Source organism: Dama dama, chromosome 30 (genome assembly GCF_033118175.1).
Source record: "Dama dama isolate Ldn47 chromosome 30, ASM3311817v1, whole genome shotgun sequence".
Classification (NCBI taxonomy): Eukaryota; Metazoa; Chordata; class Mammalia; order Artiodactyla; family Cervidae; genus Dama; species Dama dama.
In genome coordinates, this window is record NC_083710.1 from 20070609 (window position 1) to 20082752 (window position 12144).

The window sequence follows — 12144 nt, forward strand, 5'->3', positions numbered from 1 at the left end:
TACACACTTACCATATATTTAGCACATAAGATAATATTTAAAATAGAACATATATAATAAATCACTACTAAAATTTAACTTTGTTTCAGGAAATTCATTCCTACCCTAACAGGTGAGGATGACTCCTCTGTATTTCGTTTCTGGGACTCAGAGTCCACATCTTGGCGCTTGTTCTTCATTCTTTCTCTAAGATCCCCTGTAGGTCTTTCTGGTGACCTTTAAACCAAAAAACAAAAACAAAACAAAAAAACAAAACAACAAAAATCTATATTTATACAACATTTCAATATATTTACAGAAATAACCCTACAAAACTCTAATTTTTCTACTATCCATGACTCCTAAAGTTCAGAAAAGTAAATTTCAGCTTAAACATTAATATATAAAAAATATGAGCATCACTTCCAAGTTTTCTCCCAATACCAATCAAAATGCATACATTAAAATTCCATGGAGTGGCAGGTGCTGGTAACATTAATAAGAAACTATACATGAGCTAAGAGAAAGGAATTTGTCATTAACAGTTTGTTCTTCTATTAATCACATAAATATACTAGTTATATTTGAAAGCAAACAGTAGGAAGGTAAAGCTTTAAACCACAACACTGCAAAATTAATCTAGAAACAACAATATTATTTACACATGTATGTGGTTAGATGCAACATCAACAACTATGAAAATACTTTATGCATCTCAAGAATCAAAGCAAATATAGAAATTTTTAATGTTATTCTTAATTGTTCTTAAATTTGAAATTATTTCAGAAAAAAAGCAGTTGAAAAATTCGAAGTAAGATTTGAATTTTATACTTTTTATACTTATACAAAGTAAGATTTTATACTTTGCTATGGACTGGTTTTAATTAGAAAAAATACACATATTTATATTCAATACTGGTAAAGCTTCATAATTTATACTAGCCATTTGATAAATGGTTGTTCAATTATTTTCACACCATCACTAAGGAGAAAAACAAAGTAGAGACAGAAAACACACTGCCTTAAAAAATATTCCTAGAGCACCATTAAAAGAGGGCAAGAATTATTAAGAAATGCTATGGCCCTCTTTAGCCACCAAAGAATACTATGTATAATATTTTTAAAAGATATAAACAAATTACATAAATATTCACATCTATTTCAAGTAATAGTTGATCAATCAACTCCTTTATCAATCACTAATACAAATCACATGGTTAGTGAAAAAATAATTTCAGTCAATTCTTCTTAAGGCATCTCATAACATTTACATTTACATGCTCAATTTATAGATCTATATTAAATGTTTTAACAGTTAAAGCTGAACTAATAAATGGAATTTCTTATTAAGAACCAGCACTTAAATGCTTTAAATTATAATTATGGTGCACATGTCAATTTTACATTTCCTAGTTTCTTTTATGTAATAAGACAGTTTATGATAACTTGTTTCTATCCTAAATAGTACCTAACAGAATTCTCCACATAAACACTCAGTGACTTAAATGATTTGTGACTAAACAAGTATTTCTGAAACACAATGCTTTTCTTTTCATCTTTGAATCACATTATGAATTATATTTTTCTTCCTTCCTTACAAAAAAATGGGAAAATACACAAATACAAAGAAAGTTATCAGGGGAAAAATGCACAAAACAGCAAAATTATAACAGAAATTCTTTATTCTACATCTAGTAATGACACTACTTTTTTCCATTTTAGACAAATTTCTATGCCCATTTTCCTTACAACCACTTGTATAAAAATTCTGAGTAAGTTAATAATAAAAGTCAAAGATGAAATAAAGCATGTATTAAAAATACAGTAATATAAGCAAGACATTAAAATTACTGTAACAGTTTCCCCAGATATGTCTTTACAGGTATTAAACTTATAAAGATTAATTTTCCCACATTGACAGAAAGGACAGATGACAATCTAAATACAAATAAAACAGAGTATTCAGCATCACAAATAAACTAAAATGTATAACATTTAAGTGAACAGAAAATCAGCTAATGTTAAGGGTTTGAATTTTAAATTGTATTAAACTTCAAACTCAGGACACATACACAAAAATTCACCCAATTAAAAAACACACCTCTAAAGGTTAATGTGCAGTTTTTATACTGATGCTGAAGCCAAAGCAATCAGCACATCCAATTTTAAGACTAGGTAAATTAGTTGTTTACAAATCAAGTTTAAACTCTTTTGTGACAATCTTTATGTATGTGACATCTTTAAACACCATAACAAAATCATCATGAGGGAGCCGAAAGAAAAGTAAAAGATTTTTATTAGGAAGGTCTAATTTAGCCATGCCTTTATTAAAGGCAAAACGACATTCTAAATAGGTAGTATACTTATCCACATATAAATACATACTTTCATCTACCTCAGTATATTGTGATAAGAGATTTGGCAAATGTTTTTTAACCTATGAAGCTTGCATTATTTTTTGCAATGAAGTTTTTAATTTTGAACATCTTAAAAAGGTAAAAATTATATTCTATTTAAATTTTACTATTTCAAGAGTTGAAAGTAGTCTCTCCTCACTAAAAACAAATCCATGAAATTCTGCCATCTTAAACAGCATTTTAACATATATAACTGGGGAGCAGGGCATGAAAGTAAGCCATACATATATTACAAAAATAACTTTTTGAGCAAATAAATTTTAAAGCAAATATTTTTATTAATCTTGAAATTAACAACTAAAATAATCTTGTCACTCTTGACTACTAATAAGACTACCACCAAAATAGAAAATCTGACCAAATATATGGCAGTATTTCAAATTTTATACTAGATAAATTACAAAAGCCAAAAAAAAAAAAAATTACAACAGCCATCTTCTAATAGCATAAGAACAATTCAAAGTTCTCAATTTACCTTCTATAATTGCTGCTATAACCTTTACCACGGGGTGAAGGGCCATGTACGAATCTACATGTGTTTCCATAGAGGCAGTTGCCAGTCTTCAGCCAGTTACGGCACTGTGTCTAAGAGACAGATATTACTATGTGAATTTCATATTTAGTCATATTTATTTCTGGAAAAAAAATGCTAGTGGGACAAAATTAAAATAAATGCTATCAAAAATCCAGCTAACCTGAGATACATTACTCCCCAAATAATGAAAACATCAGGAAAAAGAGGCCCATAAACCCTAATGCCCATCTCACTCCTTTGCTATGAAACACATTTAACCAATATCCCTACAACACCCTATTCACTTCTGTGATATAAATAAGGATCTGAAGAACAGTAATTTAAGAGAACCCCTGTGACTATACTAGTGACAACTCACCTCTGCTGTACTGCCAGTGCTGGGTCCAAGCCTTTCAAATACACTGGGTCTTCGGGATGTGCTATCAGATATGGTCTTGGTATTTTCCACAGTGACCTTCCTTCTAATTTTTGACATTTTGTACTACTTTAACCAAAAAAGAGAGAGGCAAACTGTAAAATTGTTCAGTTTTAAATATCTGAGCCAATAACTTACAAGTAAATAAGAGGGTAGATAACACTATAAAATTACAAGGGATTTTTCTCAGAAGGAAAAAAGACATAGGAGAGGTCACAAGTAAACAGAGGAACAGAAGAAACTATCTTCTAAGACACAACTTGTTAGTTACTTTATTAGGACTTTGATTCTTTTGGGCTAGAATTTTACCTCTTCTACAGAATGAATAAGATTCTACTCAAACAGTTTCCACAGTATATTCAATTTCAGAAAACACTATAAAAAAGTTTCTAAGTTCGTTATAAAAGCTGTTTCAAAATTTAGTAGTTATCTTTTAAAGAAAAAGTGTGCTATCATTCTCCATCAACTGGTCTACTGGAAAAGAAAGCTATGCCAAAAATTTCTTCAGCTAAGAATTTTAGAGTAGAAATTGTGTTTTATACAACTTAAGTGATAACATCAGGTACATCCCCAAAAATCAGCCTGGGAGAAAATTTTAAGTATTTTCTTTGTTTTACACAAGCCAAAGATGAACAGTACAATCAGGAATACTCTTTTGCAGTATTATAAAAAACAGAAAACCACCCCTCAATATTGCTTGAAAGTCAAAAAAGCTTGACTTTCTTTCAAAATAGGACAGGATGAATGAACTAGAAACAGTGAAGATGTTTTGATAATCTATACTGCACTGACATAAAAGCCAAAGGTGCTAAAAGAAATAAACAGGCTATTTCACCATTATTAGTAACAAGAAAAGAAATTATGAAAATATTTTACAAAAGCAAATAAAATATTAGAAACTAAAATATACAATCAGGTGATTCAACTGGAAATGAAAATATCAGATAAAAGCACTATGATAAATATTAGAAAACAATCTTAAATTCTAGACCTAGAATAATCTAGATGGTATACTACTGTGGGAAGAGGGCAAGAAAGGCCTAAGAGAAAGAAAAGGAACCAACCATATCACACTTTATACACTAAACATTAGTTGAAATTTTGTTAGTAGGCAAACGCTACCAGAATGAATGATGTCAGCTAAAGAAATAAAAACTCCATTTCATAAAGAACTGGTCTCTAAAAAGTTCACAATGTTTGTTACTGTGATGTCAAAGTAAGGTCCCATGACTTGCAAGGAAGTTAAATCATGGTGGAACAGAATCAAAACTTATTTAAAAAAATTATAAACAATGTTTGGTCCAGTTAGATACTTCTTGTCAAGTTACATTTTAAAAAGGTCCAAAGAATAAGGACAACAGTTGACAAACTAACAGATAACGAACCAAAAGAAAAATATATGATATGATACAATATGGTAGTTTTTAAAATGGAAATATGTATGATTATTTTCTAATATACAATGCAACCATTAGTTAGGGTTAGAAATCAATTTTTAGTGATTCAAAAAAGTTAGAAAGTAACTTTAACTACAAATTTTTAAAAATTATGTAGAGCATCCACATAAGTGAACAAGAATCTGTTCAACATAAAATCACTTATGTATCAAACGTTCTTCACCCTCCACACAACAGTGAATATTATTATCTTTTATTTAACTTTTCCTGAGCTCATTCTCAGTCCTAATGTGAATTTATAAAGGAAAAGCTGGGTAAATTCCATACATACATTTGACTTACTGAATATAAAGAACTAAAAGCCAAGATAAGTGTAAGTGGAGTTGAAAAAGATCTAGAAAATCTAGAGCTTTGATTAACTGAGAAAAAGAACATTTTTATAATTTATAACAGATTCAATAAGAAATAAATATGCAACAAGATAAACAAATTTTTAAAATTTCATCATCTCTTACTATAAAAATATATAGGCATACACTGAAATTCACATTCACTAATTCAAAAACATTAATAACTTAAAAAGGAATGTGTTCTAAAAGTTGATTAGCTATTTCTAGTTACCTGCAACTTTGGAACAGGCACCCTATCCCAACACGCTGCATCAAGATGACTAACCCTAACCTTACATTTTTCCTTCCAGTATCAAAGGAAATGATTATGTCTGCCCCCCAAACCTCTATCCCCAACCGGACCCTACTTCCAACATACCTTCCTTCCTCAAAAAAAAAAAAAAAAAAATTCAACAGTAGTGTTTTCCACAATTGGGGCAACAAGCTATTTCTTAGTATACATGAAACACTGGTCATCTATTACTTCTTTTCTTGTCTTTCTGAGGGCTCCAGATACTAATTGCCTCTCTTCCCTGCCTATAACCTGTTGCCTGAATCAGGACCCTCTCTTCCTCTGACCTACTGCTGGGAAGCATGGTCTCACAGCTTCTCTCCCATGTTATATCCATCCCTAACACAAGCTTTGAAGACTTCAAGGGGTTTGGGCTGCAATAGACAATGTAGTGAGGACTAATGATCCAACCTTACCCCTCCCTTTGTATTCTTGACTCTAAATAAGTTTCTTCCCACAGAGACAAAGTAGCTTTCACAGGTGATATCGAGTACTACAAGATTCACCTATAGGGTGATTATCCCAAGATTTTACTTCTGCTACTGTTGAGTCTTCCAACTTATGGAAGACGAGCAATGAAGTAAAGACGTAGTCACTTCTCTCAGAGAGTGAACAGTACCAAAACATGGCCTAAAATAACACTGAGTTTCAGGAACAGATCTAGGTTACAGGGAGGTCCTAGTCAAAAAAAAAAAAAAAAAAAACCCTGTGGGGAAAAAATAGAAATTGAAGTTTTCTAATTGATAGAGAAATTTTTCTGATCATCTATCTAGGAACTTCTATCATTAGTCAACAAATTATCTAAATATTACTATGAAACATTTATGATTTTTATACAGGTAAAATGCCTTAAACTTGCATTAAAAATATTAAAATATATTTTAAATCCTATTTGTCTAAATATACACAGACAACCTACAATACAACAGAAAAGCATTTGCTCATATATATTAATTAAAAATTAGGTTGCATATAATGTGAGAATTAGAACTTTCATCCTAAAGATTTGGCACAGAGAGAAAGACAAACCACAAAAGAATAAAATGTAGATTTGACTGAGAAGGGGAAAACTCTTTCAATTAATATATGAACAGACTTCAATAAGTAAATGCTTCAACGTATAAGGGAAAAGTTAGAAATAAGATTAAAATGTAAATATTAAAGTCTTCCCTACTTCAGAGACTTTGAAGGCTTCCCCTCAGTTTTCAATTTATTCTTTAGTTTTAAGTTGGCATCACACTCCCACTCATATCATCATACCTTTCCCAAACACCAGCATTATCAGAGCCACAGTGCCACTGATGAAAGTCTATTGAGTAATTCTCCTATCTTTCCTCTCCATTTGCAGAGAAATAAATATCAGAAGCTTTAATATTTTTTCAACTGAAAAAGAAAATCAGGAGAATTCCCTGGTGGTGCAGTGGTTAGGACCCAGCGTTTTCACTGCTAAGGACCCAGGTTCAATTCCTGGCTAGGGAACTACGATTAAGCAAGCCACGAGGTGTGGCCAAAAACCAAAAAATAGGGCCACAAAGTTTGAATCTATTAAGACACAACAAAAAGTCTTAATAAATGGGAAATGTCTTTCTTCCCCCGGAAACTTACAAATATCACAATGTATTCATAGCTTCATATTACAAAAATATTTGAGAAAAGAAAAACACAAATGGGCCTCTTTTTAAACAATTATTTCTGAAGTCTGATAACTAAAACCTTTCAATAAAACATTAGCTCTAGTATTCTCACTTCAATCCACAATTACATCTTTGAGATCTCAACCTCCACTAGCATAAATGAAAGCACGAAACACTTCAATCTGGATAAGAAGCACCATACTAGGAAACGCTCAAATAATTAAGCAATTAAAGCTACAGAATTCCTGGTACCAACAGGTAGGAGAATAAATCCCTATCCACTGGCACTCTAAAAGTGTTAAAGATCTCATCATATTTATGTCTTAAGTTTTGAAAGAAAAAAGTTTATTTGATGCATACTGTGAGTTTTTTTCTTCACAGTTTTAGAATAAAAGAATTTTTGTAAACAATCTTGCAGAATGCTTATATGTGGATAGACTAAAACAACTTAACAAAAGCGAATTCTGAGCAGAACTGTCATAACTAAACTGACCATGCAAGCCTAAGGAAGGCAATACACTAGTGCTGTGAGCAAGACACATTTTGTTAAAAAGACTATGTAGGGAGAATATCCCATGCTGGCAACTACTATAAAATGAAACACAACAAACAAAACTACCAAAACAAAGAATAAAAGACACTTTGTAAACCAACCAGTTAACATTTCAACTGCTACTAAATATCTGCTGAAATAGCTCAACTCAACTTTACAGGAAAAGGAGAGCAAGGGGTGGGGGAGGTAGGAAAGACTAACACTGAACACCAATTCTGTAAATAAATATGCTAATCAACTGCTTTCTATAAGTAAATGTCAGTGCATGTTACAATACAAATTAACACCAATGACTGTTAAATTTTCAATAACTTGTACAGAAATTAAAACAGCATCCACCTGTGGGATTTTAGTTTTCATTTACAAATACGCAAATCAGATAAACGCGAATATCTTACAATCTGCAATGTTCACTTCACAACACCAATAGTTAGGAGGCGAGAAAGAGGCATGCATTTGACAAAACTAGATCCTCCCAGATCCCCCGTCTTAGTGTCACAATATTTTTCACAAAATTTTCACAAATATTTTTGCAGACACAAATCGCTACATACCTGCATCTACATTCTCAGTCTCCTGTTGAAATTGTCATGTTATCTAAATACTTCATTAAATTCTCAATCATTCGAAAGTCAAAAGATATGTCCACAAAACTGTCCAAAATATTGATGCGTAGATTCTAAAGTCAGTAAATTCAAACACTGCAGAAGGAGACCCCCATAACCGGCACCACACAAGAATGAACTGTCCTGCATAAGCATCTGCTTTTACTGCAACAATGTGTCTGGCAAAACTTTGAAAACTTGAGGTGTGAAGATCCTTCCAAACTTTTTAAATTATTTCTTCAAAAACAAATCAAGAACCTGAAGAGGCTGTGCACGCCCACAATTTTCAAAGCAGTTCAAATGATCTGAAAATCTCAGAATAAAACCGAAAGGCTTGAACCTAGGCTCCACAAACAATATCTTAGCGACAGCATCGGTCTTACCAACCCAAAGTTCCAGCCACATAAATTGTTTGCACCTGTTTAGAAAGAGCTTATGCCAAAACATCTGAGCCTCGCCTTTCATCCCGCCTTCCCAGGTTTCTGACAGATAGCTGCCAAAAGTAACTACCGAGGGACTGTGAAGACAAGTAGCACTCCTTAACTCCGACAACGTTGAGTCGTTATCACTGCCAGGAAATAAGTAAGCCCAAATATAACCAAAAGTAAAGATACCTTTCCCTAAGAGGTCTGGGGAATGCGTGACCATATCCCGGCACCCTTCCATCTCACACAAATGCGAATACCACGCAAGAGTTTCCAGGCTCACAGTAAATGGTAGTGATCTGAATTCATTTGCCCCCTCAGGCAAACGCGCCTGAGAACACCTCAGGATGACAGCGAGAGACCCGGCACGTGCACAAGGCTCTTCTGCAGCGTTAAGGATGGGGCGCTCAAGGAGGGCTTAAAAGCCCGGCGTGACCCAAGCAGGATGGAGGACCGCTTGGGCCTCGCCATCCCGGGCCCGTCCAACCACCCCCTTTCCCCCCGGTACCCACACCAATTCACAGGATTCAAGCTTACCTCCTCCCCGAGCTTCTTTCGCAAGCGCAGTTCGGAGGTGGCACCGCCGCCTCAGCTCCGAGGAGCGGGGCAGGCGACTCTCTGTCCCCGCGCCCGGCCCCGGGGAGACGACGGCGAGAGGGAGGTGCGCGCGCGGACCCCGGGAACAGGCCCTCGCCTAGCGAGGGACTCCGGGATGGCTGGGAAGCAGAGCCCGCTCGCCGCTTCGCCAGGATCGAGACAGCCTGGGACGTAGGGGAAAAAAAAGAAACAAAGAAAGAGACTGGAGAGTAAGAAAAGACAAGGAAAACACTGTGAGGCCTCAAAACCCCGCCGGAAGTCAAGAGTTTGCCCTGTTCCTCAGAAGACCGAGGCAACTTCCGGCCTCCGGATTAGTCGTCAGCGAGCAGGCTCCGCCCCCCTGTGGCCACGCCTCCTGGGCGTGACGTTGGCGCCGAGGCGTGTTGTGAAATCAACAAATCTGTGCTTTAGCTGCAATCCCTGGAGAAGAAACCGGGAATCCGGGGGAGCAGAAACTCCCACTTTTAAAGTGAATTTAAAAGGAAGAGATTTCTCATTTTATTACATAATTTCTTACAATAATAAACGGCTACTGTAAATGTGCAGAATGGCACATTTGTTGTCGAAATAACTGCTGTCATTCATTTCGCTCAAAGTTTTTATTGAGCAGCTGAACTGGAGAGACGCGCGGTATTTGTCTTGTTTTTCATGCACCTCTGCCTTCTCAGACAATAACAGCTGTCGCCTATTACTATGGAGCAAAAGACAAGCATGACTGCGTCTTTAAAGGAGCCAACAGAAATTTACTGTAAATTGGGAGCAGAGATCTTGACTGTACTTCTAACAACCTTCTTTCCTTGTTTAGGATACAATGCTCTGCATCAAGTTAGTTACTGAAATTGCTTGAGATGGCTAGGCAAATGTCACGGATCAAGAAAAACCCAGTACCTAGCCTTTCACAAATTAAAAAAAAGAAAAAGAAATGTAAACCCTGGTCGGCGTTAATTTTAAGGTACCGTTTATTTTGTTCTTTGACAAAACCAAGGAATGAGAAAACCTTTGGTCAAAACTACTGATAAAACTCAAAAAGAAACGGGTACAATGGTTTGGCTGGAATCAGTAAATTAAAATATGGGAACAGAGTGAAAAAGTCAAGGGCATTAAACATTCCTGACAACATGCGAAGCTATTTTAGCGACAGCAACCAGAGCTTCTGAACACGTGGGTCTGATGAATCTCTCTGGCAGCAAGAATCCATATTTGCCGTTATCTCGAAGTTCAATTGTAAACGAATATTTGATGCCCAAGTCATAGATCCAGTCGTCTGAACCTCCAGGAGCTAGATCTACAAAAAGAAAAAACAAATTACTTTCTGAAATACAGATGTTTCGAGTTAACTAATAAGGTGGGATTTTTTTTTCTAAAAGTGAAAATAGCTTTGCTTTTTTCTAATTATTATATAAGTTTCTGGAAGAAAATAGAGATTGAAGGAAAGCAGTTTAAGGAAGAAAAGAAAAATTACCCATGTAACCCTACCAAGAAGTGATGATCACCGTTTCTATTCTAGTGCTTTCTTTTCTAGTACATACTTGAACATAATTTTTTTCCTACATAAATAAGATCATTCTATGCAAGCGGTTCAATAACATTTCTAAACATTATCCTGAGCAGCTGTATGTATTAATAGGTTCAAATCTACCTTATCATTTTTAATGATGTCATAGCATTGCTCTGTAAAGCTGGTGTGATTAATTTTAATAATTATTTATCTAGAGAGCTTTAGGGGTTTTTTTTTCTATTTAATAGAAACAACTTTACAATGAACATCCTTGTTTATCCATAATTGCTTCGTTGTTTCTTGAGAATATTCTTTCCTAGAAGCAGATTCTCTAGTCTAAGGGTATGCACTTTTCACTGATGAGCTACCTGTTGCCAAATAGCCTTCAAAAGAACGAAGCAATCTATACCTCCATTCAGTTCAGTTCAGTTCAGTTCAGTCGCTCAGTCGTGTCCGACTCTTTGCGACCCCATGAATCGCAGCACGCCAGTCCTCCCTGTCCATCACCAGCTCCCGGAGTCTACTCAAAGTGATGCCATCCAGCCATCTTATCCTCTGTCGTCCCCTTCTCCTCCTGTCCCCAATCCCTCCCAGCATCAGGGTCTTTTCCAAGGAGTCAACTCTTCACAGCAGGTGGCCAAAGTATTGGAGTTTCAGCTTCAGTATCAGTCCTTCCAATGAACACCCAGGACTGATCTCCTTTAGGATGGACTGGGTGGATCTCCTTGCAGTTAGCCAGGTATGAATATGTCCACTTCCCCTTACCATACCATCTGTGGGAGTCATACATTTCTGGCAATTTTATGGGTGAAAAATAATATCAAATTGTCTTACTTTGTGTTTGTCAGTGATTTGGACATTTTGATATATTGTACATCTTTATATTTTTTTTATCCATTTTCTTTGTTCATTTTTCTTGATTCATTTTATAGATTACTTACAAAACAACATTTATGTTCTTAGCCTTCTGTAATATGTGGAGAATTTTTTGTCTTATTTGGTAATTTAGCTTTCAGTTTGGTTTATGGCCAGGTTTTTATACTAAAATATTTCATGTATCTGGAATTTATTTTGGAGAAAGACATGTTAGTAATCCAAATACAGTTTTTTTTCCTAAGCAACTTACCCCTTTTTCCAACCCTAATAATTGAACATTCTTAACTGTTTGAAATGCCTTCTTTATGAGATACTAGATGTTGTGTATCTGTCTTTTTGTCCTCACTATTGATCTGTCTCTTCCAGGCTGAGTGCCTTTACAATGAACATTCTTATTTATACACAATTGCTTCTTTGTTTCTTTATAATTACTATAATTAAAACAACACTGTAACAGGTTTGTAACCTGTTTTAATACGTGGTTGGAGCAGATTCTCTCTTATTAGTCTTATTTTTCAGAATTTTACAAGCT

General features: G+C 34.8%; 2 protein-coding genes and 1 non-coding gene across 7 annotated transcripts in view; 1 reads left to right on the plus strand and 2 right to left on the minus strand.

The window, feature by feature from the left end:
* The window catches only part of ZC3H13 (zinc finger CCCH-type containing 13), a 98362-nt gene extending 88833 nt beyond the window's left edge, over nucleotides 1–9529 (minus strand). For 4 of the 5 annotated variants that reach the window (XM_061133482.1, XM_061133481.1, XM_061133480.1 and 1 more), the window contains exons 1-4: nucleotides 9179–9529; nucleotides 3290–3415; nucleotides 2872–2981; nucleotides 105–216 (exon numbers count right to left, since the gene is read on the minus strand). In XM_061133482.1, the coding sequence (XP_060989465.1) occupies nucleotides 105–216; nucleotides 2872–2981; nucleotides 3290–3406 (339 nt within the window). In that variant the 5' untranslated portion in view covers nucleotides 3407–3415; nucleotides 9179–9529. The remainder of the gene's footprint in view (nucleotides 1–104; nucleotides 217–2871; nucleotides 2982–3289; nucleotides 3416–9178) is intronic. The other variant, XM_061133479.1, reaches the window with a different exon arrangement.
* TRNAE-UUC (transfer RNA glutamic acid (anticodon UUC)) lies at nucleotides 6831–6903 on the plus strand. The gene has a single exon. It is a non-coding gene; the product is annotated as a tRNA-Glu (tRNA).
* A 762-nt stretch (nucleotides 9530–10291) lies between the features above and the next one.
* The window catches only part of CPB2 (carboxypeptidase B2), a 54091-nt gene continuing 52238 nt past the window's right edge, over nucleotides 10292–12144 (minus strand). Inside the window, exon 11 of the mRNA XM_061132995.1 lies at nucleotides 10292–10523. Within this exon, the coding sequence (XP_060988978.1) occupies nucleotides 10339–10523 (185 nt within the window). The 3' untranslated portion in view covers nucleotides 10292–10338. The remainder of the gene's footprint in view (nucleotides 10524–12144) is intronic.